This window comes from Populus nigra, chromosome 13, assembly GCF_951802175.1.
Source record: "Populus nigra chromosome 13, ddPopNigr1.1, whole genome shotgun sequence".
Lineage (NCBI taxonomy): Eukaryota > Viridiplantae > Streptophyta > Magnoliopsida > Malpighiales > Salicaceae > Populus > Populus nigra.
In genome coordinates, this window is record NC_084864.1 from 7586292 (window position 1) to 7613209 (window position 26918).

The 26918-nt window shown below is 32.1% G+C and overlaps 1 protein-coding gene and 1 long non-coding RNA gene across 7 annotated transcripts; one reads left to right on the plus strand and one right to left on the minus strand.

Moving 5' to 3' along the window:
* Positions 1-665: 665 nt before the first annotated feature.
* Positions 666-11743, minus strand: LOC133670644 (DNA repair protein UVH3). 6 transcript variants are annotated; one of them, XM_062091194.1, is made up of 19 exons: positions 11474-11743; positions 11125-11375; positions 10866-10999; positions 10661-10781; positions 10320-10391; positions 10177-10227; positions 9862-10001; positions 9717-9777; positions 9285-9356; positions 9121-9174; positions 8680-8864; positions 6384-8370; positions 5778-5972; positions 5374-5459; positions 4860-5157; positions 4637-4773; positions 4127-4211; positions 2116-2637; positions 666-1531 (listed from the first exon to the last, which is right to left on the minus strand). In XM_062091194.1, exons 1-19 carry the CDS (start codon positions 11559-11561, stop codon positions 875-877), a joined length of 5196 nt encoding a protein of 1731 aa, XP_061947178.1. In that variant the 5' UTR covers positions 11562-11743; the 3' UTR covers positions 666-874. The 6 variants fall into 6 exon arrangements, with proteins under 6 accessions (XP_061947178.1, XP_061947179.1, XP_061947181.1 ...); XM_062091195.1 differs by lacking the exons at positions 10866-10999; positions 11125-11375; positions 11474-11743 and having other exon boundaries at positions 9862-9989; positions 10320-10778; XM_062091197.1 differs by lacking the exons at positions 10866-10999; positions 11125-11375; positions 11474-11743 and having other exon boundaries at positions 9862-9989; positions 10177-10240; positions 10320-10778.
* Positions 11744-16715: 4972 nt separating this feature from the next.
* LOC133671133 (uncharacterized) lies at positions 16716-20211 on the plus strand. The gene is made up of 2 exons (XR_009834210.1): positions 16716-18933; positions 20031-20211. It is a non-coding gene; the product is annotated as an uncharacterized LOC133671133 (long non-coding RNA).
* The last annotated feature ends 6707 nt before the right edge of the window (positions 20212-26918 follow it).

Here is a 26918-nt window from a genome sequence, read left to right on the forward strand (position 1 = left end):
ACCCAGAATTTGTTAATGGCCCTCAATTATTGGCAAGCCATCTCGTTGAAGATTCATAATAATAATAACAACAACTAGCAAGTGAGAATTTAATTATGTTCTTGCGGTTATGTACAGCCAAGCATTGGATATTTGTAGTAGAGTTGATAAACGATTTTAAAAAAAATAATTAGTTTAAAGTAAAGAAAAAATATAAAATATTTAAATTTTTTCAAAAATATTTTTTAAACAAAAAAACAAACAAATTATATATTAGGATTATTCAGGTTTATAGATGTTATTTTTTATTTTAAATAATTATTTTAAAGTTAAGCTGTAATAAATATAATAAATCACAAATTATCTAATCATCACTTATAAAAAAATCTTTATTTTATAGTTTCTTTTATTATATTGTGACAACAAAGACAATCATTACTATTTTAAAAAATAATTAAAAAAACTATTATTTTAATAATTTTTTAAATAAAAATTACTTTAAAAAATAATCATTACTACACTATTACCGCATAATTTTATTGTAAATTTCCTCTATTATTATTATTATTATTATTAAAAAACAAAAAAAAGGGTTGCAACCACAGAATAGAATAGAAGGCCATTATTTCATACGCGACCGCCCGTTAATGTATAAATCAGGATGCTCTTTACGGGAAGAGACGAAGTCATCAAATCTTTCTGAAACTTTAAATTTGCAAAAGTGATACAAAAAGAAATAATTCATTTTCAGACAGCACAAAACAAATGGTGAGAAGAGACACATCTTGCATGTTTCAGGCATGCAACAGATAACTATATTATTGATTACTCTCTATGGCGGTGGGAACCCTAAAAATAAACATCGCAGCAGTGGCGGAAAGACTGATCTAGAAAATCACATTTTCCTCCGTTTTCTTTTAAGGAGGTACGGCATTGCACTTAGACTTCCTGCACCACCAGTTGCCCCCGTCTCATTCTTAGTTATTTCTGGGCCAGAGACGCTGCTCCTTAAACGACCACCAGCATGTGCTGCTGCAACCACGCTGTCCGCATTCAACTCAGTTTCACAAGCACTCGTCCTCCCTCCATCTCTGACTTCATTCAAGAGCTCAGTGCCATGCTCAACTTCTTCCAAAAGATCACCCGTTCTAGGTGGGTTTTGGTTAGTGCCTTGGTCCATGCCTGCGTCACTTTCGTCCAGGCAAAAACCACCTCCCCTTTCAAGGTGATCATCAGAAAGTTCAACCTTCGAAAAATAGCTATTTTGGTCCACGCCAGGGACACCAACTTCCTCTCCATCAAAGCAAAATCCATCTCCCCCTTCAAGATAATCCCTGGAGAAGCTCTGAAGTGAAGAATCTCCCACTTCAAGTTGTTCATTGTCTTTGATGCCAATGCCACCATCTCCACGTGCTTCTTTAGCAGAAGAGAAACCTTGATGCAGTGCCTCTTTGTCAAACCCCTCTTTATCACCCTGGTCCAAGGACTTCTCCACATCATCAATTTCTAAGTCATCGACTGTGTAATTTACAGGCTTCCGCAACCGTGTTGACTAAAAAGCGGGGAAATAGGTGAAAAGAAACCTTCGTTAGATTCAGCTTAAAATAATGAACAAGCCTTCTTGAAATAACATTATTGTAGATGCAAGTCTACTTTATGGAATTCCACCATGTTGAATATACAGAAGGCTCATTTTCACAACTTGCATAATGGTCAGAATCATGACATCATGTGACGAAAATTTAAGCATATAGAAACCTTTATACTAATTTTGCACCAGATAAACCAAAACCAAGACATGCAGCTGTCTATGCATGTACTGAATAACTCCAGTGCATATTTATCAGGCTGGGGCCTTCTTACATACATGAGATGGGGGAGTTTGGCTCCTCAAACTGTCAAAAGAGAACCTAAAATGCTTAATAGCTGACCTAAAACATTGGAATAAACCACAGTAAATCAACAAGCAGGCGAGGCAAAGGTTTTGAAATTGAACTAGTCTGTTGCACCTTAATAAGAACAAACCACAAACAAGTGAAGTTCTCCACTTGCTCGCTTTCCATGAATTTATCAATGCGACATTATATAGACTTCGTTATGCCATAAAGGAAGTAAGCAAATAAAAATTAATCTCACCTTCCGTAATTCATGTGGGCCCCTTGACTCATCAACATGCACTTCATGCTCATCATGACCACTATCAACATCACAAGAGCTTGAATCTGATTGTTCAAAACAAAGATTTGCCTTTCCCCTTCCCCTTCCCCTTCCCCGACCTCTCCCTCTACCTTTTCCGTTTCTTAGGAATCCTCTATCGCTACATTGCCTAACAGTTGCCTCTGTATTCTCAACTTCAGGAAAAACAGGCTGCTCAGCAGTCCTTTTCCTGGACCACTTTGGTTTTGATTTTTCCAGAAAACTACTCTTATTGCCAGGAGCAGTTCTTGCAGTTCTTTTTGAATGTGTCTGAGGTTCATTGTCACCAGATTTCCCAGATATATTTCCAGTTCTACTTTTAGAAACCTCTTCCACAGGATAATCCATCATGTCAGAGTATTGGTTTCCAGTGATCCCTTTAACAGCCTTCTTGATTCTCTTGCTACGAATTTTTGCAAATCTTTCATTGAAACTGTAAAATGCTTCCAGTCGTAGTTGAGTCTTCAACAAATAAACCAAGTAGAAACGTATCAACATCTCCTTACATCTTACATAGAGTATGTTGTCAAGATATCTCATTCAAGTAAAATACCCCTGTTATTTTATTGTGGCCCCTGTTTGGGAGTGTGGCCCAAACAGATGTTTGCTAAAATTCAATTTTTTTTTTCTTAATATTTTTATGCTTTTGAATCGTTTTGATGTGCTGATATAAAAAATAAAAAACATTATTTTGATGCATTTCTAAGTAAAAAGTACTTTAAAAAGCAACTGCAACCACATCTCCATAATATTCAGTTTATCCTTCCATGTTAAAAAAAAATCAAAATTTAAAAGAAAAACAAATTAAGGCATTTTTACAATTCCTCCAGCTTTCAGTTCCTAATTTCAAATAGAAAAAATCATAACAGATGCAAACTATATTCACTTAATGTCCTAAATTGGTATGAGCTCTGATTCAACAAAATTTATGTTCTCCGGTGTGTAGATCATAGCTGACTCTTGAGAGATATAGGATGTTCTTTGCGAGGGATGTGTGTTCAATTAATGTCCTAAAATTATATAAACTTGATCTATATACTAGGATACAGATAATTATATTCAATTTCAAGCAACAACCAAATACAAGTTAAGCAGCAAGTTCTATTACAATTTATTGATTTTATACATTTGAGTAAAAAAAAAAGGAAACAATGGTATTTAACAGTAAAGCGTGCTTTTCATGACACTTTGATTAGTTGCAGACGATGATACCAAATCATAACAAAGGTGAATGATTAATGCAGACAGTAAAAGAAGCAAACTTTAGTCTTTTCATAGATAAGGGTATCTGTTTCCAGATTTGCAGCAAATCTGGAAAACTGTCCGAGTCTGGGTTTACTCTCTATTTAGTATTCTATTAGTCTTAAAGAGAAATCAGCTTTATTAGGCTATTTTAAATAGGACAATCAGTATTTTGTAAATAGGAAGATAAATCCAAGGAACTCTATGTAAAGGTTATGTAATCATTCAATACAGAGAATCAGTTTATAGATAAAATTCCAGCAACTTTGCTTTTGATTGCATGACTCAACTTTCCATAGGTGTAACTCCAAGAAACCCTATTAGCATGACTCTAATGATTTCTATAATGTCCAGTAGAAAACACCATCAACCAAACCTCAAAACACTCATCAGCATTCCCCAAACAACCTGTCATGCACACCTAATCAACCCAACAATTACCCATCAAAGATACAGCTCAAAATTTCCAAAAACACTGCCGACACTGTTCACAGCACCAAACAGATAGAAAAAGTTTGCTTAGAAAATATGCAAAAAATATTCTGTATTACGTAATAAAGCAGATGCATGTTGGTAGAGAAAGTTTGCATAAGCACATGGTAGAGAAGAGTGTGTAGATCATTGCGAGGGCATGTTAGCTTGTTTGAATCTCATGCACGAAAATGAGTAGCAAATGTGTCTGAGCATGCAGATGAGAGAGGAACACAACCTCATGTTTATTATACTCCTTCAGAACAGGAAGTAGCAACTCATCTGACTTCTGAATGTGCCACCCAAACTTTTCCCAGCATAATCTGTATGTAACCACAGCTGGTCATTGAAACGAACCATCTGATTTTATATGTGAAAATATGCTGCCGGTTATTTTGAGAACCATAGAGAATCAGTTTAGTGTACTAATAATGCATGATTTGGGTGCATTTTAGCATTGGGTATGTGTTTTCTAACTTCAAAATGTTGGAGCAAATGATTGAAAGCATGGTGACCAAGATGATGCAATCTTCCCTTGACAACAGCTCTCAACAGCAGGAACTTTAGCATGGATCACATTAAAACTTGGAAAGAAAAATAACGCATTGTAAGTATCATCAGCATAGTCCTATGGCATGTGTAGTAACAAATTCAGCATGGGAAGAAAAGTTCGCCACAGCATATACCTAGAAGCAAACACAAGCTGTACATACTGAAATTTATGAAAACCAAAGGTGAGGTAACTTACCTGTGAAGAGCATGAAGATCTGGTTTTCCCCATGTGAAAGGCTCTGTTGATTTGTCCACTTGCGGACAAGAATACGCAGAAATGACTGCTTCACTCGGAAAAGAAGAAGGAATGTGCCAGTTCTTGCTAACATTTCTCTGTACAAATTTAAATTTGGGATCTTTTCTATCATGCTGATTGCTGATGTGTCAACAAGGAAATGACTAATTATGTAAGAACTTACATGCTTATCCATGAAAACCTGCTTTATCACTTGAGAATGATCTGCAGATTGCTTTTCTTCATGAGCTTGAGGAATGTTTAGGCCAGATGGATTCGTCCCTTCCATGCCATTACCTGTGCATTTTGCTTCACTACCACCAACCTTTGACTCTTTTTTCCTCGCACCCAGACCAGTTTGAACATCAAACTTTCCTAGGATAGCTGGATCCGGTGATTCAATCCAATCCCTGAATTTTTGAAGGCCATCCTCCTCAGGGAATGCAGTCACAACCTCAATAGCATTGACAATGCCAATGCCACTACAACAAACACACATTCCATTAAAGTTCATAAACTTAACAATAAAAAATAAATGTCTAATAAAGCATACAAATGGTTCTTAATACTCAAATCAAGAAGCTCAAAACAATGTGCTTGTAAAAGAGTAAATTCAAAGACATAAAGGAAAACCTACATGCATAAGAAGAAAGCATGACTATTGAAACTAAGAAGCCAAACCAGTTTCTGTTAATTACCTAACTCCCTCGGTATAATCACTTCCAAGAAGCAGAGCCATGCGAATTAATTTCTCTCTTGATAGACCAAGCTCTTTCTCGATATCCTGCAAGCAAATTGCCAGAGTATGAAAGGCAGAATGTTAAGAATAAAAAGAAAATATATAATTTGTGCTAAAACAGCAGAGAGCTGTAAGAAAAAGAAATGAAGCAGTAAAAAAGAGCCCAAAAGTCAGAGAGTAATTTTAGAAGCATTCTAGCTGGAAAAAAAACATGCAAAAAAGAAGGGACCTTTATGGAGAAAACAATTGCAAAGATGCTGAAAGGCAAGTTTTCTCTATTATTTAATCACAGAACTGGATCCCAATATCATAGCAGTTGTGACAGAACGATAAGACAAAAAAATTTGAAGGATTCTACCAGACCTTCATGAAGTATGTCTCCACATATTTACGATCATCAAATATATTCTTATACACATTTCGAGCTCCAAACAAGAAGACATCAGAATCATCAGTCACAGCACCGTCGACATAATTTGCAAGTTCCATATATGCACATTGAGCTTCTGCTTCCATTGGTGCTATAATATATGGTAAGCCAAACATCTGCAGCAGCTCCTACAGATTATAAAATGACAAACAACATGAGTTTGGTGCTGCAAATTATTTGATATGCCAAAATCAGTATCATTTCTACAGAGAATAACATTAACCGAAACAACATAAGTTTCTCATTTCCTCATGTAATACCAGAATTGTAGGATCACCCATTGCAATATATTGTTTGACGTAAGCAGAAGAAAACAGTTATCCTTAGTGGTCAGTGTATTTGAAGTTCCATAGTTGATATCCAAACAGAAAACAAAACCAAATTTTCTGACAAAAAAAAATAAAAGAGTTTAATCAATCAAGGACAAATCATTGCATGCTAGACTCCAATAAGGACATGAAGCAAGTTGGTCCTAACGACTTGTTAATTGTCACCATGTGATTTAGCTGTTATATCAGATAGGAAGTTTCAGTGCATACCTGACATTCTGCAAACATCTCACTGGTGACTGATTCCGCATTACGCTCAAGCTTTCTCTGTTCATCTCCTAGATTACTATATTCTTGATCTAGTATTAGCATTTCCTTCTCCAAACTAGCCTCTGTAAAATTGACCTGTTCATTCTCATTATCCATGGATGCAGATTTGCTGATATAGCATTCCCTTTCACTAACATGGTCTTCTGCTTTTTTTTCTCCATCAAGTTTCTCTGCAAAATCACTGCCATTCAATGAATCTTCTGGGAAAGAGTTCTCAACTGAAAGGCATGGTGGCTCAGCCTCAGAACTAATTTTCTCTCCACCAATGAACGTGGATGGCTCTGCTTTCTTATCATTTCTATCATCAATTAGCTCAGTAAGAGGTAGATAAGTAGATGCTGCTATAGCGGTATGAGAGCCGTCTCTTGAATACTTCTCATGGGAGGCAGATAACCCACCATTCTCTATATCAGAAGCAGGTTCCAAATTCAAGTGGTTCTCCTTTGCTTCCAAACGGCCAATTGATTCAATAGATGGCATGCCTTGGCACCCATTCTCCCTTTTATCCACATCTTGGCTTATCCAGGCAGGATTAGAATGCACATAACTTTCACGTGATTCATTTATTAGCATCACCACATCATCAGGATTATGAGCTTTAGATGACTTTAATTGGCTACCCACAGATGGAAAGGCTTGTGAGATATTAACTTCACCTGCATCACCTAGGTTTTCAAAACCCAAAATTTCAGAGATTGATTTGCTTTGTTGGGTAGCATCCTTCCTGAGCATAGCTGAACCATTATCTTCTTGATCGAGAAAGCCCACACCTTCATAAGCATGTCCTCTAGAGCTTTTAACATTTTTAGGGTCAGATTCTGAGTGGATGGATTTTTCACTCCCAAGATCATTAAGACTTTTCATTATGGCATCCTGCAAACCAGCCTCATCTTCTATAGAACCTCCAGAAACTTGATTTCTTGATTTAGCTGGATATGAGGACTTATCATGAACATCAGGATCTACTTCTACCCACTCCACTTCACTGTCATTGCTAACATTTTCTCCAGAGATTTTAATATTTTCCGGGTTAGATTGCGACTGGATGAATTTTCCAACCACTAAATCATTAAGACTTCTCCTAATAGCATCCTGCAAAGCAGCTTCTTCTTCCAAAGTACCTTTGGAAACTAGTTTTCTTTTTGATTCAGCTAGATAGGAGGAGTTATCATGAATATCAGAATCTCCTTCCATCCATTCCACTTCACTATCATCGCTAACATTGCTAACCTTAGGAGACAGCTTAGTTCTTAATTCAACATCATTAGGAGAACTATTAGCTTTTCCTTTAACAATTCCTTCCTCCCAGTCACTATCAGAAGCAGAATCATCAGAATATCTTCTTGATGTACTATTGCCAGCAGAAGAGATTTTTACAGGCTTTTCAGCTACTAAAGAAGCAAACACTTCGTCATCACTGCTAAAATGCTTGCTCTCGTCACCAACTTCAAAAGATATCTGCACAGAAGTCTCATTACTCAACAAGGACTGCTCGTTCATCTTGTTCAAGTTAGTGGAGTTGCCATCGATACCATGTGAACTTTCTCCATTATGATTTTCATTGGGAAAACTTCTGGGGGTACCAATCTTATTTCTGTTATGCACAGACCGAGCACTTGGAGTCTTGATAGAAAGCGTTTTATCCTTTTCAATTTCTTTCATTAAATCCAAGTTCCTTTGCAAATCACGGGTCATGCGCATCCCCATGGCTCTGACTCTACTGACTCGCATACGACCTCTTTCATCAAGATATGTCTCAACATCATCATCAAAAGCACTGCTAGATTCATCCTGGGAAAATCCTGTCACAGTATTGGACTTACAGATAGATGCAACACCAGCCACAAAATCTGAAGATGGTTGCTTTAATGGTTCCTTTTGTTGCTCGTGTCCTTTTCTTCTCTTCACTCCATCAGTTGTAAGCAACCTAAACATCTTTGAAAAAGTAAGTAGATGACAGGCAATGCCCCATGAAATTGGAAGTGTTTAGAACAACAATTGGGATGTATGCATGAAAGTGAATCGGATTAAGGTTGACACCCCTTAGCATCTACCACACCCCCCCCCCAACCCACCCCTACCAATTAACATTTAACCTCTGATTCTTAAACCTGAACCAAACACAACCTAATAGTCATGCATAAGAATAACAGTGTGACAGTTGATAAAATGCCTTTTCAAAAGACACGGCATTTGCCAAGCATATTTCATAGTAGAATGAAAATAAAGTACTCACTCTTTATCCCCAGAAAAGGATGATGAGAAAATAAATTCTCGGTTTGCATCAGAAGCTATCCTTGAAGCCTGAACACCACCAACATCATTCCCAGCAGCAGCTTTCTGCACTTGATCTATCTCACGGCGGAAAGCAACAGTTTTAAGATAAGCCTGAATTTGAAGCTCAGAGAATTTTTCGGGCACCTAGATAAACATGAAATGAGCAAATAAGAAATATGCACACAATTTGACGGGATGCATGCATCACTATGATATGATAAATGTCAACTCAAATGATAAATAGTTTGTGTCAAGCACCACCTTTCGTAAGTCCTAGTATAGTCACCAAGCACATGGTAAATATGAAATCAATCAACTTCAGAAATAGCAAAGTGATAGAAAATCTAGAAAACATTCACATGAAAAATCTTTATCAAGAGCAGTGCATTCAAGAACTGACCTTCTTGACTTTTTGATACCTTTGTCTGTTTTCAGCAATCAATTTCTCTCTCATCTACAAAATAGGAGATGGACAACAAACATCACAACAAAAGCAATGTGGCGGAGAAAGCTGAAACATTTTATCTCGTAGGAAATCAAAACTAGCTGCACACCAGCATTTACCTGGACCAGAAGATCAAGTTGCATTGATGGTGGCAGAGCTGCTAAAACAGCAGGATCAACCTTCCCATGTGGCTGCAAAATGGATCACGCTCAGCTGTAAGGTAAAAAAAAGGACAAAGTTGCATACAGACACTCTGTGGCACAAGAACAAAAAATCCCGGAAAGAATAGAGTTTACTTCTAGAAGATGAGTTCTAAGAGAGCAACCATACATAGCATATACCACTAAATTTCCTATTTCAAACATGAACTAGAAAGAGATAAACCAATAAAGAAAGCATCAATGCATCCCTGGTTCATAGGGCACTTGAACTTTATTCTAATATGGACTAGTTATCAAACTTCAAAGAAAAATTGAAAAGCATAAAAGCTACAATCTGCATGAACTCCCATTACAACAATAATTCCATGTATCAAAGTTGTGCATACTTACCAGTATCATCTCTTCATCTTCATCACTGCCTTCCTCCTCAGCCACCATAGATGCTGCCAACCTAAACTAACTAGTCAACGCAATCAACAGAATATTAAACCAGAATTGGAAAGAGCATAGTATGACAATTGGACCGACAGCTTACATATCATCTAACTTCTCCTGATTGTAACTCTCTGCTGCCACATGATCTCTTCCCATATTGCTCCCTTCAAATTCAGTATGATCCGACAAAATTTGCTTGCCCTTTGCATTATTTTTGTGCTTGTCATTCTGGTTCTCCAACTTCAATGAAAAATTAAACACTTAGCATCATTCCAAAGTACAAATCAGACAAAACAAACACGACACAGTGAACACAGGCTCTTAGTTAGCACAACAAGCACGCATTTTTAGCAAGCTGTACCACATGTCATATTAAGATAAATCTCAATATACAACTAGGCATTCAAGAACTGACCTGCTTGTCTTGATTACTTTTTCCCTTTTCTGCAAATGATCTTTCTCTCATCTACATAAGAGACCTTATTAATGGGCAGAGGTAAGAAAATAACACGGCGAACAAAGATGGAATGAACAGCACGTCTGATCAAGAAACCATACCAGAAGATCAAGTTGCATTAATGGGGGCAAAGCAGCTAAGACAGCTGGGTCTTCAACCTCATTCATTGGTGGCTGCAAAATAAATTAAACACACCAACTATGACATATTGATCATTTTCGCGAAAGTTTCAAAATAATATTTAGTGAAGAATGGCTGAATGGCTGGAAGCTTTAAGAGCAGAGTCTTCACTTCTTAAAGAAGAATGTTCCATGGTGATAATCAAAACAAATTCCAGGGTTTGAACTTGCAAAACTAAAGAAATGAAGAAATGGACCGATACAATAGCACTTGTTGCCACAAAATCAAGAGAGAACTTTTTTTTTCCTGTCCATTTCTTTACCAAAATCATCTCTTCATCTCCATCTCCATCGCTATCCATGTCCTCCACAGCAGCAGCAGCAGATGTGGATGCATTGTTATCTAAACTCCCACCTTCCTCAGCAGCAATGGACGCTGCCAGCCTAAATCAACTCGTATCGAAATAATCAACAAAAGTTGTTCTCCAAGCAAAGAAAAAAATCACAAAAAAAGGTATACATATGTACATTTCATCAAGCTTTTCGGACTCAGACAGCACACGTTTATTCTCTTCCAAAATCTTCGTCTGCGTGCCCTTCTTATTAGCAGCATTCTGCTTCTCAAGATCCTTTGCCAGTTCTTTCAGCCTCATTGACTTCAGCTGTGTTATAAAAATCAAATTTCAAAAACTAGGCACCAATTAGATTAGAAATAAAAATAAAAACAAAAATAAATAAATTAAAGAGCGTTTTGTTTTGTTTTGTTTTGTTCGGTTTATAGACAGACTTGATTAAGAAGCAATTTCTCAGCGGTTTTGCGGATCTTAGCCTGGGCGTTCTCTCGCAGCCTCCGACGAGCGATGACGGTGCGGCGCTTGAGAGCAGGGGTGGCACCGTCGAAGACGAAGACAGGCTTAGTGCGGAGATACAAAAGCTTACAAATTCGACGAAAGAAGCCAAGCAAATGAGCGTTCCGTACCATCTCTCCCTTGTCGTCTCTCATCGCCTTCATGAACTGGACCAGCCATATACTAGCATCTAAAATCAAAATCAAAATCAAAATCAAAATCAAAATTAAAATGAAATGAAATGGATACGTAGCAAGGGTTTTTGAAGAGAGGAGAAGAGTGGTGTACCGATGGCTAATTTCTTGCCGGCTAGAGTTTCTACGGATACTCGACGGCCGACGGGAGCCAGCAAGTCCCACAGACCTTGGACTCCCATTTTGTTGCTCTTCTTTTCTTCAACTTCAGTTTCAGTTATTAGTTATGATGATGAATCATCATCGTCTCATTGCCGCCAACACCGAGAATGGGTCCTTTTTATTTGTGGCACGAACAATTTTGAACACCTACCTACTACCACTTCGGCGTCGCTACTTCTCTTTCTTACTCGGTGAATGTTTCCCTACATTAACAATTATTAATTAATTAACAGCTCAGGCTATATCATTGCAATAACACCAACAAAACATTATTTATTCTTTCCTTTTTTTATATTTACTCTATATATTAATCTCATGAAATTAATTTTGTTTTCTTATTTAAATATTTAATATTATATTTATTCAAAATAATATTTTTATGAATTTATCATAATTTCATAAGCAAATTTAACTAGTTAACCTGAATAAACTCAAATAATTTTTAATTAATTTTTTTATTATATATTTTAATATTAGGTTGATTAGAAATTGGGTTTATAAATATTTTTTATTTTTTATATTTAAGGTTATCTTAATCTCATGATCAAAGTTGTTGATTTGATAAGTAGACCTGGGTTTACTCTATTTATTTTTTGAGATAATTTTAAATTGATTTTTTTTAATTGGGCTTTGTAAATTTTTTAGATTTACCTCCCGTGTGGGGTATATCTAATAGGCTAATCTAAGTCACGAGTTTGGCAAGTTGAGTTAGTTGACTCCGTATATTTTTTATCTTTTTTAATTGAATTTTTTTTTTCATTTCACCATCCAACAACTCAATTTTTTTTTACTTAGTTTTTTTTTCAGTTTTATCTTTCAATATTAGGTTGTTTGAGAATTAAGCTTCGTAATTTTTTTCAATTTACTTTTGTGAAGTTATCGTAGTCTCATGGATTTAGTTTTTTTTTCTTGATTTCAACTTTCAACATTGAATCTATTGGAAATGAGACATCGAAAAATTTTTTATTTGTCTTTTATAAAGTTATCTCGGTCTTATAATTTGAGTAAGTAGTTTAACGTGTTAGCATGGATTAACTTGAGTTGTTTTTTTAAAAAAAAAAAATTGATTATTTTTATTTCATCCTTTAACTTTCGGTTAATTGAAAATTGAGCTTTGAAATTTTTTTAATTTACTTTCTATTGATTATCCTGATCCTTCGTAATGTTTTTTCATCCTTTATAATTGAATATTTTTTTAATTAGGTTTCGTATTTTTTTTTCAATTTGCTTTCCATGGGTTACCCCGATCGGGCTAACCCAGATCATAGGTTAACCTATGTTGACTCGATTTATTTTTTTGTCTTTTTTAATTGAATATTGTTTTGTTTTTCAATTTCATCATCCAACAACTCAATCTTTGTTTTTTTTCGATTTCATCTTTCAATATTATGTTGTTTGAAAATTGGACTTCATAAATTTTTTTTCAATTTACTTTATATGAAGTTATCATAGTCTCATTCATTTAGTTTTTTTTTTCGATTTCAACCTTTAACATTGGATTTATTGGAAATGAGATATCAAAGTTTTTTTTTTTTTATAAAATTATTTTGGTCTCATAACCTAGGTGACTAGTCTAACATGTTAATATGGATTGATTTGAGTTTTTTTTGTCTTTTTTTACATTGATTTTTTTATTTTATCATTCAACATTTAGTTGGTTGAAAATTGAGTTTCGTAATTTTTTTCGATTTGCTTTCTATGGATTATCATGATCTCATGAATCGAGTTTATGGCTTTAACAAGTTAACTTAGGTTGATCCCTGTAGTTTTTTTGTTACTTTTCATTTAATAGTTTTTTTAGTTTCATTCTTCAACATTGTATTAATTAGAAATTGAACTATATAATTTGTTATCTACAGGTTATTACAGTCTTATAACTTGTGTCACAGATTTGACAGGTTAACATAGGTCATAGATTTGTTATCGTTTCAATATTTGAAAAAAATCATCAAATATATCATTATATTAATATTTAAAAAACACATTAACAACACTTGAATATTTTTTTATGGTTAAATCAAAGTAGTCACGCCCACAAAACTATATTCCTTAAAATAAATTTATTTATTTATTTCTATTTAATCCTTCAACAACTCAATCTCTTTTTTTATTTTTTCAATCTCATTATTCAATATTATATTGTTTTGAGAATTGTGAATATATATATATATATATATATATATATATATATTTGCATCTGTTTAAAATTTCATTAAATTTTATTTATTATTGTGTCATTTAGATGTTTTAAATTTTTACATTTGCATGTCAATATTTATAAAGAAAAAAATATTTATCATATTGCATATTTTCATGGGGTTTTATAACTTGTTTATAAAACTCATTGAGATTTGACCCATATTAAAAAGGCTTTTATAAGCCAACATTCCATAACTCTTTTAAAAATCTAAAGTGAGTCTAATCTAGTGTTTTAGGATACTCTTATTCATTATCAATTTTTTTTGAAACAAATCAAAGTTTTCTTTTTTTAAAAAAAAAATCTCATATATTAGGAATTAACATCAAAATTTCTCATTCAGAATCCCAAAACGATGAAATCTTCTATTTTTAGAGATGAACATAAAAAATTTCATTGAAATCCCTTCACTGATGGAATCTTCTATCTTTATGGATTAACGTCAAGATTTTTCACAAATATTCTCATCTCAATGAAATCTCTTATTTTTAAGGATTAATGTCAATTTTGTTTTTGAAAATTTCTCATTCCAAAAAAATCTTCTATTTTTAGAGATTAATATAAAAAAAATTCATTGAAATTATCACACAGATAAGATCTCCTTTTCAGGGATTAATGTCAAATTTTTTTACAAGTTTTCAACATCCATTTTGAATATAAATATCATATAATATAAACTCAAAAAATAGAAATATATAGTTAATGGCAAACATAGAATAAATTTAAAAAAACACATAGTAAATTTAACCTCTCATTTAATAGGATACAACAAGGGTCCAGTCTATCTTTTCTTAAGCATAAGTAACCCACTACTTGAATCTTTGGAATCGTTGTATATTTTAGAATCTATAGTTTTCTTTCATTATTAGGTGGCGACTTTTTTATTTTTATTTTCCTTTTTTCAACTTTCATCGAGTCCTGTGTTTTGTTATGGTGTGATATTTTTGCAAAGTGTTTGGGATAACTACAATGCCATTAGGTTATTTAGAAATTGAATTTGTGGTTGTTGTTTAGGATAGGATTGGTTCATTTGGCATGTTTATTCTTTTTTCAATGCTGGGGGTGGTTCATCTTCGAAATCTTTTTCTGAGGATTTGTGCTCTCTTTGGATTTTTTGTTATGCCAATATGTTGTTGTAAATTTTTTTATTTTTTTAATGTTTAACATTCTATTTGGTTGTTTGAGATTTATTTTGTCTTTTATCTTCAAGTTTTAAGATGAATCAATTTTATCTTTATTTAGTTTTAAAGTCTGGTATCGAGTTTTCTATTTTGTTTTATTTAATGAGGTATGGTTTGATGTCTTTTTTTAATGTTGTTTTTATGTTTATAATTGTAGCTTGCTACACTATCTCATTCTATAATGTTGTTAGATTGGTGAATTTTTATGATAAGGGTGTCAGTTTGGTTCGATGAGAGTTAGGTTTGTTGTTGACCACTGCCATAAATTTAGTTCATCTAGGCTATTTTTTTTCTTTCTTGTTTTGGATGGTTCAATGTTGAATTCTTTATTAGAACATTTTCAATATTTTCATACTAACTTTAATGTCATTGTTTTTGTTTGAATTCGTTATATACGTTGTTTGGGATGGAATTAGTTCATTTAGGTTATGTGTTTTTCTTTAATGTTGGGGATGGTTATGCTGAGAATTTTTTTCATCTTATCTATAATGTCTTCGAGTTGAGTTCCTTGGTATTGGTTTGTTGTTGTGATATTTTTTTCATTTTTTTTTTAAGTTTTTCGATCCACCATGTTCTTAGATATGTCTCACTCTCATGCTTGATTTCATTTCTTTCATCGTATAAGTCATCTTTTGACGTTGTTGCCTAAGTTTTGATGTCCTTGGGAAAGGGTTCTTAAATTGTTGGATCATTCGCTTAGCTCTTTTTTACAAGTTCTTATATTGATTATTTATGTAGTTTTATTGGTTGTTTTCTCAAGCTTTTCTGATATGCTTTTTGCTGAGTTGATTTTCTCTTTAATTTCTTTTTTGTATTTAATGCTAGAATTTCACTAATTTAATGCTACTTTTAAGAGTTATTGGTTCTTTGATTTGTTTTTTTTCCTTCTCATGCTTGCAATGATTATTCAAAATGGCATTTGATGCCATTTTTAAGATTTCTTTTGGAATTGTTCGCTTGTTTTGTTTTTTTTTTGGGCTTTTTTTTCCTTAGTATTGCGACGGCTTTCCAACATGCCAAACCCCAACACCAAACTTGATTATGGTACCAACCTCGAATCTGATCAATTTGAACAAAGAAACTCAATAATGTTGCTTTACTTTGGTTATTTGGCTTGCCATAGTTTCAATTATTTTGTCATTATTCAAATGCCTAAGCTACTATTTTTAAATTTCTTCCCTGACGTATTAGATGTCTTGGTTGTGATTTTTTTTTATTGTGCTCAAATCTCTCTATATCTATGATTGTTGGCACCTATAATTAGAATCACCTCTTTTCCCCGATACTACTTGCTTTGCTTTATTTTTGGGTTTTCCCATCTTTCACTATCATTAATGGTTGTGTCAAATGATTGTATGATTTTTATAATTATTTTTATCGTCCTGCACACCTTGCTTGAAACGAGGGCGAAAGATAATGTCCAAACATAAATTAGTTTTCTAATTTGTTCTTTTGGATTTTAGATTGGATTTGATATGGCCATTGTTTTCCTTTGTTACTTGTTTAGTTTTGATTTATTATTTATGGACATACTTTTATTTAAAGCTAATAGATGTGCCATCTAGCTTGGACTTACCATTAATGATGCTGACAACTTTCTGTGATTGGAGAGAGATTAAGACTCCATTTGGGAACGCGGTGCAAACCGTGTTCCCCAAAAATTCAATTTTTTTGCTAAAAATTAAATTTTTTTTGTGTTTTGGATAGTTTTAATGCGTTGATTTCAAAAATAATTTTTAAAAAATGAAAAAACATCATTTTGATGCATTTCGGCACGAAAAGCACTTTAAAAAGCAACCATAATCACACTCCCAAACAGACACTAACTATCTATCCATTGCTACACACTTTTGGCATGTCACAGGTAAATTGGTTATATTTTTTAATAGTTCTTGCAATTTGTTACTGCCTACCTCACCTTTTGTTTTTATTTGTTAAATCATTGATCATATTAGATATATGACAATGTTACTTTTTAAAAACTCTTTCTTTTTTAAGTCTTGAAACAAACCTTTTTGCATGTACACTCGCATCTCTATGCCTTTCATCTTTTTTTCTTTACGTTCCTGATATTTTTTTTGTGTAGTTCTTTTTATGCCTTTTTTTCACATTATAATTGTCTTTTAATGCAAACTTAGTTGATTCACAATTTAAAAAGTTTCTCATGGCATCGCGCGGGTAGCATAAATTTTATTCTATTATATATTATGGGCCGAATGGTTGTGGGTGTAAATCTTAGGCCATTATAAATTACAAAATAAACTAAAACTTATGGACATTTTTTACAAGAATCTAAAGTGTCATCTTCTTCTTAAAAAAATCGATCATCAAACTTTTTTCTCTTCAACTCGATCCTTTTGTGGTCAAATTGAAAGCCAGTTGCTTCTAATTTTTTAAGCAAGGGTAAAGCTGAAAGACAAGATACCAAACTAAAAAACAATAGAGAAACAAAGTGGTCGCTTCAAAATTAACCCATAAAGTTGACCTTAATCCTCTAACTTCACAACTTACCCATTTTCAGTTCATTTAGTTTTTCAAAAATTCTCATTTTATTAAAAACTTCATTTCTCTTTTTTTTTTCAATCTCTATTTTGAGCTACGAGTGAGAAAGTTATTAGATTTTGATCGTAGAGAGAGAAAATTGGTTAACACCGATTCAAACTACTAAAGTTGTCGATCTTGGTGTAAATAGATTATATTTGATGAGAAAAGTTCTAATAGAGTTCTACTTCATCTTCAAATTGCTTGAGAGAGTAGATCTACCATAAAAAAGGTTTTGAGTTTCAAATTGATTTTTTTCATCTTTGGACCTTTTTAGGTTATTTAAAGGCATAAATGGGTTTATTTAGGTTTTTAGGGTGTTGCATACGTGAAAAATGGTTTAAAAAATAATTTTTAAGTGAAACACATCCTTGCTCGAACTTTCCAATAACCCTTTGCCCCTTAAAAAATAATAGTATTGAAGGCCCAAACATGTGGGCCTAACTTGGTAGGCCTGTACACCTAAGCTTTTTTTATTAAGGCTTAGACGTGCATGCTAGGCCACCTAGGCATGCACGTCTAAGCCCTTTTTTATACTTTGTTTTTTTCTTGATTTAATTTCACTTTTCAATGTTGGTTATTTATTTATTTATTTTGTTTTGCTTTTTATGAAGTTAAAATAGTCTCATATAAATGTCATGCTATTTTATTAGGGCTTGGTTTTATGAATATTTATTTTTGTTGTTGTTTTTGCTAGTTGTCCAACTGCCTTTGGACTTACCAAGTGAATTAAATCACATCGGGTTAATCCTCGTTTAGTTTAAATATTTTTCTATTAAAAAATACGTTAGCAACGTCTATCCATTTTTTGAACTAAAAAAAATGATTTGGCATGTGCTATGCTACCGGGACAACAATCTAAACACCACTGGAGTCTAACAACAAGGTTAATATGCTTATATATGCTATCTCCAACTAAAACTAAAGGGTGTGGGAAAAACACTGTTCCCCCGTACCCATAAAACATTATGGATTATAATAGTAATCCAAAGTGTTTTGTAGTTTTTTTTTAGTGTTTTGGCCCTTTTCTTGTTATTGATTTTTTTTATTTTTAATTTAGTCCTTATATTTTATGTTTATTAGGATTTAAAGTTGATAATTTATTTTAATTTAGCTTTTATTTAGTTATCACAGTATTGAAAAATATCCCAGCATTAAGCTGGTACTCAATTTTGTAAGATATTATTTGAATTCTTTATTTTTCTAAATATTAAGAGTCAAGTAACTAGAATTGAAGAATAGGAAAACGTTGAGATCTGAAAGGGAGAAATGAATAATTTAGTCATGCAAACTGAGGCAATGAGAAAGAAAAAAGAGAAAGAGAAAGAAAAGAAAAATAGGTTGTCGAAGCCATACATGATTTCCTATTGCCACATGCACCACCTTATAGGGAAGAGGACATCTCAACGATTTCAACGTCATCAAAGACACCACCAATTAAAGCACAAAGGACAACCTAAACGCTGCCTAAAGGTGACAAGTTTTTCTAACGTATACTTTCCTCCTTTCTCTCAATTAGTCCCTTAATTTTTTAAATCTTTTTGATATAATCATAGATTTTTTTTTTCAAGTTTGTTACTTTCCCTTATTCTTTCAGTTTAATCCTTTGTGAGCTTATTGTGGGCTCAAGTTCAACCATAATAAGTTATTGTGAGCTCAAGTTTCATCTATATATGAATGGGTAATCTAGCTAACCCAACTTCGTCATCAATAATAGAATTTTTTTATGGGCTCAAGTTCAACCATAATAAGTTACTTGAAACTCTAATGAGGCTACCAGGTTTCCCTTTGTAGTCTAATATATGAGAGTAAATTTCTCATTTAGTTGAGAATTGGTTATGCAAGCTTTAAGATCCTAGTCCCTTTAATGTCACCTTCCTCTTTTTAATCTTAGGATAAGGGTCCAAGTGTGTTCAACTTAGAAATTTTTTTTATATAGATTGTAGGTGTGTTCAAAGGGGGTACAATTCAAAAACATGCTCAAGACTAAGAAATGGTACAAAAAAGGTACAAGATATCAAAAGATTGAGAATGAATTTCTAAAAACAAGAAAAACATGGGATTAACCTTAATTCCTTAAAGGTATCTTATATTATTAGACATGTTATTATAAAGCATGCTCTAGTTAAGGAGTTATTGATACTTCAAGTACAAAATGATGATATAAAACCTTGATAAAAATGTACTTTTAAGTAATAAATCAAGAATCCTTGACATTGGCATACCCAAGGACCTCCCAAGGTAACATAGAACATTGATTAACTATTTCGGTCCAAAAATAGTTAATGACATCAACGATCATGTTAGTGTCGACATTTTTATGAATATTATTAGTTGACCACAAGATGGGCAACTAAGACACCAATAGAGGTCATTAGTGTCGGTAGTAGTCTTTCTAACGTGGGGAGAAGTAGTTAAAGGAAATAAATTGGATAATCCTCAAAAGGGGTTGGTGGTGGTATATTGAATTGCATATGACTTAAGTAGGTAGATGTGCTGTATAAATTTTCTTCCATGAATTGTTTGTATTTTAGTTATTTTTAATTATATGGAAAATTTATGTTTTGCAGGTCCCTTCCATTCTTGTCAGGAGTAGAATTTAGGTTCCTTCTCCCTTTTTGTATAAGTTAGGAACTTGGGGATTTTTCATGTAATTTTATTATGCAGTAAACATGTAACCTGAATAGAATAATATACTCCTTATATTATTTTGTTTTTGGAATATTAATGTATTAATCTATGCTTGGGAAATTATAGTGTACTAGCTTATGTTCAAAATGCTAAACTGTGTTGTGCTTGTATATGAAATTTCAGTGCTTGGATGGTTCTCTTAATTACTAACTTATGTATGTGATATGAGATGGAGATTGAGAATGAAGATTTGTCCTGAGTATATTCTCGAATGAATTAAATGATTGATTTATACCAATTATAGATGTTATTATGGGTGGGATGCGATTATAATTATGTGTAGGATAAATTGTCGATAACTTGGGACCTCAAAAAAATTTTTTTTGCTCCATTTACCCTTTATGTGGAAGTTAAATGAATATATTGATTGAACTTTTGAGGTTGTTACACATTACCTCATATGGTTTATTTGTCTCCTCGGTTTTGCTTTCTCTTTTCAGCTTTAATTGGTCTTCATAAACATGTCTAGGTGACAATGATGCAAGTGTGTATGCCCTTTCATCCTTCTCAAGAGAATACTTATTTTTAAATCCATCATGCTTTGCCTTTCTGTCAAATTATCAAGGTCTCCCTAATAATAAATGACTAGCATACATGAGAACCGCATCACACAAAACCTCATCCTTATACTTTCCAATTGAAAAAGTAATCAAAACCTATTTAATAATCATAACTTCACCACATTCATTCAATCATCGAAGCTTATAAGGTCTGTCATTCTCAATAATGTTCAAATCCAATTTTTTAATAAGAATAGTACTCGCAACGTTAGTACAACTTTCACTATCAATAATCATATTACATATCTTATTACTAATATGACATCCAGTATGAAAGGGGTTCTCTCTTTGTTGCTTCTTTACCAATTTCATAGCAACTTTCTAATCATCAGGCTTTAAGAACTTCTATTTCTTTTCTTCATAATTATCGCCCACACTCTCATCATTCATTGTAGCCCTAATGGTAGGCATTTCAACTTTCTTTTCCTTACAACTAGGAACTCCTTGTCTACTAATCACTAATCATTTTATCAAACTTATCCATTAACACTTCCATAATAGCTTCCATTCTATCATGTCTTTCCTCCACAATTCTTTTCTTCTTTGTTGAACACTTTTTAAAGACATTGTTTATACCCGAAATAAATGTTAGTAGCAAATAGAAAAAATAATTATTTTTTCCTCATACAAACCCTCGTGTAGTTTAAATCTTTTTGTACTAGAAAACACATTAGCAATGTCTATCCATTTTTTTTGCATTAAAAAAATATGATTTGACCTGTGTTATGCATGCGGGCCAATGATTTAAACACCTCTAGAATCTAACATCAAGGTTAAACTGGTTCCACTAGGTGAGGGAAGTCTTACAGTGGTGTATTAAGTCTTAATGTAGCTTAAAAAAATCAGATCTAGGTCCAAGATGCAATATTTTTTATGGTTTTTTTTAGAGGTCTAGACCTTTTTGGGTTTATTAGGTTGATAGGTTGGTTTCTTGGTGTTTTAAGGGTGTTCTTACAGTGGTGTATTAAGTCTTAATGTAGCTTAAAAAAAATCAAATCTAGGTCCAAGATGCAATATTTTTTATGGTTTTTTTTAGAGGTCTAGACCTTTTTGGGTTTATTAGGTTGATAGGTTGGTTTCTTGGTGTTTTAAGGGTGTTTTGTGGTTGAAATGGTTGAAAAATAGGTGTTTTGGTGAAAAATGAGTTTTTTGGTAAAAAAACTCGCAAACCTGATTTTTTTAGCCACCATAATAGTGGTTGAATTTTGAGCTGACACGCAACACGCCCTCTGCCACAACGAGTGACATGTTGTCTGCCAATTCTTTCTTTTTCAAAAAAAAATACAGATGACCTGGAAAAAAAATGGCAAGCCCAAGAGCACGTGTCTGGGCTTCAAGGCTCATGCGCTTAAGTTTTTCCTTTCTTGGTAATTTTCTTTGTTTTTTTCAATTAATATCTTTTTTGTCTTTTTAAAATATTTTTTAAGTTTGTTTTTTAATTAATACCCCTCTTATGTTATTTTGTTTTGGCTTATTTAATCTTTTTTAAATAGTGACTATTATATTAAAAGTTAAATGGTGTGGGGAAATCACTGTAGATTAAGAGATTTTTTTTTGTGGATTGTAATAATAGTTTCACTTTCAATTTCTCATCTTTTTGCAAGATATTTCTTTGGCCTCCTTTTTCTTTCTCGGGGAAAGGGTGGCACTTGCACTATTAAAAAGGTGCGTGTTATGCCTCCCGGTGGCCAAATCTGGCCATCCACCGTCTCACTAGATGTGCAGTCGTGCCCTCTTCCACGTGGTGTGGCGTGTGTAGACAGATACTAGTTGGGTTGCCGCCGGTGATCGATTGTTTGTGTTTTTTCTTTCTTTTCTCTCTCCTAATAACTAACGTGCACAATTGTCCTCTTTGTTTGTTGTTTGTCAAATCAGGCGTGTTTGTCAAACCCATGATGCTTGGATCTAGACCTAAGCGCTTGGGTCTCACAACCAAGCTAGACCCACGCGCTTAGGTCTGTCAGACTCGGGCCGGGGTCAAAAATTTTAAAATTTTTCAAAAGCATAATTGGACTAACTTGGAGTTTTGTATAGGCTATAAAGGTTTGTAATTTTCCCATGCTTTCTTAATGTAATTCAATTGAAATGTATCCAAAAAACATTTTCATATTTTTTTTAGTTGTTGTGTCAACACATTAGAATCATTAAAAACACTTAAAATGCATCAATTTGATATTTTTTTCATTTGAAAAGCATGTTCCACTACAAAAACAAACACTTAATGAGCTTTATATCAGCACTTAATCACCAATATTAATTTTGTGAATTATATAACAATGACAAAAGGGAGAACAAATTGAATAAAAAAAACTAAAAATTTGAATAAAACAACATGCACTTATTCTCACATGTTAAGCTAAGAATATCGGGAACTTAGTGGTTTCCAACAATTAAATCTTACATATGAAAATATAAGAGCTTAAAATTAATGCATATTAACCAAAATTAAGTCTTGTGGTGTTTTCATTGTAGTTGAAAACATTTTGGATCGGAGCAGTAATGTTTTTCAAAATTTTTCATTTAATGCTTTGGCACCCCAAAAAAATTTCTTTGCACAATTGAGTTCTTTTAAATTCAAATTAGCATCTAATTGCATGTTCATTATTTGAGGGAGAGTTGAATTAAAAGATAGGGGACTAAAGTAAAAAATGTGATTAACATAGGTGACACTTTCAAATTTGTTCCCCCCCCCAAATCTTTTTTTGTTGTAAGGTGGTTGGTTTGTAACACCCTGTAATTTAATACATTCGTACAAGAGCTTTGAGCCTTAAATTAAAAAAAAAGGGTATTTTTTTTCTTCCATCGAACTTATCTGAGACTTGCTGAAATTCCCTCTGAAATTTCAGTAGAGTTTCCCTTATACCTAGAGGTCCCAAATTAACGACAATCATCCTGTATAGTTATACTCATTTCTCAATCATATCATAATCATGTAAAACCTCAACAACACATCATTCATTGTACATGCTTATTCTACATCTTCATTTCTTTCCCATTAACACACATTTCATGCATTATTTTATTTACTTAGATTCTCGTGACATTTCCCCTTTATTTATCTCTATAAATTCAATATTACCACATTTATCACTAATTTGTCGAAATAAGTTTTTTTTATCCGGGTTTACATATCTTCTCATTTTTCTTATTCTTTTATCCAATGAAACTCGTCACTGGTTTCACCAACGTTACGAGTTTTAAACTAAAAATCATGACTTTCATTTCAACTTCAACGATACCTTTAAATTTATTTATGGAGATCATTCTCTCTCTCACATGACACATTTATTATCATTCCTACTATTTATTCATTTATTTCATACCGAATCTTCATTACTCATTGAGACCTCATTACTTCGATCCTATGTTTGTTTTTATTTATTTATTTATTTACGAGGGTTTACATGGTCCCTTTAATTTTTTTAAAAATACATCTTGGTATGAAAAATTATTTTCTTTTTTTTCAGCAATTTTTTCATTGGAGGGGAGAGAGGAGTCGTTAGATTCTATAAGAGAGAGAAAGAAAGAAAGAGATCTTCGTTAGCAACGATCCCAACCACAAAAAATATTAAAATTGATGTCAACGAGTTTCACAAGGTGAGGAGAGTTTTATAGTGGTTGTTTTAAGCCTCAATATAACCTAAAAACTAGATCTAGGTTAATGATGCAATATTTTTTCCAGTTTGTTTTAGTGGTTTGGACCTTTTTTTAATTAGGTTGATAGGTTGGTTTTCTTGATGTTTTAAAGATGTTTTTACGGTGTTTTGTGGTTGAAATGGTTGCAAAACAAGTTTTGTTTGGTAAAACAAACCCATAAACCCAAATTTCCAGCTATCAAAATAGTTGTTGGATTTTGGGCTAACAAATAACATGTCGTCTACCATAACGAGCGACGTGTCATCTGTCAATTCTTTTTTTTTTTTTAAGAAAAAGAACAGATGACCTGAAAACAATAGCAGGCCCAAGCACGCTGGCTTGGGCTTAAAGGCCCATGCGCCTGGGATTTTCCTCTCTTGATGTTTTTTTTCAACTAATACCTTTTATATATCTTTTTATAAAATATGTTTTAATTTTGTTTTTTAATTAATACCCCTCTTATGTTAGTTTTTAGATTATTTAATCTTTTTTAAATCGTAACTATTTTTTTTAATTACATTGAATGTCTTTAAAATTATTTTTTTATTTTTTGTTGTTATCTCATTTTTTTATTGTGATATTAAATTAATCAAAATTTAACTTGATTGTCAAAATTTTTAATTATCTCTAATAACACATGTTTATTCAGCTATATTTATTAGTATAAATTATTTTTTTTATTAACACATGTTTTTCAAAACATATCTTTATTCAGCTATATTTATTTTATAAAAATTAAAAGTGATCAAAATTAATATTCAAAAAAAAAATTAAACGACTTAAAATAAGGATAAAAAAGTATTTGTTTAGTTAAAAACTTTTTTCCTTATTAATGCATTATTTTTAATATTTTTATCAAAACTTGTTTTATAAAAAATTCTCATAATTTTAAAAGCAAGTTTAAATAAAATAAATAAATAAATAAATTATTTTAATGTAAATATATAATAAGTTTGAAAAAAATCATATAGAAACAACATTTTCATATATGAAAATGATAGCATAATTAGATAACACCGCCAATTCTTTTTCTTATCTTTAAAGGTTGGTTTGTTTGCCATTTTTTTTTGTAAATTATTTGGACAATAGTTTTGTTTTGGTGATCTGATAATATTGTTCAGTAATATTATCTGAACAATATTTTAGATCTAAAAACCCAAATCTTAACTTTTTTTTTCACTTAAAAATATATAAAAAAATTATTTTATCAACCTTTATACCCCTATTTCTAACAACAAAACACATTATAATCAATTCAAAAACTCAAAATTAATCACGTTAAGAAGTTTTTATGAGATTCAATCTACTTTTTTAGACATTATTAAAAGTGAAGACCACATCCATTAAAAGCATGTTTGGGACACCGCGTTCCCTTAAATTTTAAAATTGTTTTTTTTTTTAAATTTTTTTTATGTTTTCAGATCGTTTTTCCTTTTTGTAATTACTTTTTTTTTTGTTTTTTTTTCAACTATTACCTTTTTTATATATTTTAATAAAATATTTTTTATTTTTTTTTTCAATTGAAACCCCTTTTAAGTTAGTTTTTAGCTTATTTAACCTTTTTAAAATCGTAATTATTTTTTTAATTACATTGAATGTCTTTAATATTTTTATATATTAATTTTTTTGTTACCTCATTTTTTATTGTGATATTAAATCAATCAAAATTTAACTTGATTGTCAAAATTCTTAATTATCTCTAATATTGTTTATTAAAAAAAATTAACTCCCCTAGTAACGTTGCACGACGGCAATCTAGAATCATCTCCTTCGTGTAGAGGTTGAGGAATCTTGAAACATTAGGGGGCATAATGGTTGTGGATATCAATAACAACAAAAAAATGTGATGATGATGATATTTAGTCAGAAACAACACCATTGGTATAGAATATTCAATAAGAAAGTAAATCAGAATTATAATGTTCTTGAATTTTCTTATAAAAAAAATGATAGCAAATCATGAGATAAATAATTCAATAACCATCCATACCTAAGAAGTTTTTCAAGAGAAGTTTTCCTCGGAGATCAATCGTTTAAATTAAACTATAATAATTTATCTGCTATTTTTCTTTAATGAATTAATATACACATTATTAAGAAATAAATATTTTATAAAACAAATTTCAATTATCAATTCAATCCTTAAAGCATATAAATTCTCATGACATTACCTGAGTAATCTCTTATTTAAAATCATAGTTATCAAACCTAACATCATTCAAAAAATCAGCTCAAATCTAATCTATATAGGGTTTTTTTTTTGAATATATATGAACACTAAAATGAGATATGCTAATATTATAAATTTCAATGAATTTTATTTTTAATTTTTTATTAAAATAATATCATTTTATTATAAACTTAAATTGATTTATTGATTTATAAATTTATTTCTATCGACATGAATCTCAAATTAAATTTAATAACTATGAGTAAAACTTTTTCCTTCAAAATGACATGAAAAGAAGACCCGTGTATTAAAATGAAAATATTTTTATCACATATTATAATAATACGGGTGTTAGATTCATGGGGATCCCATTAGTACTCGAGGAACAAGAAAGAAAACTA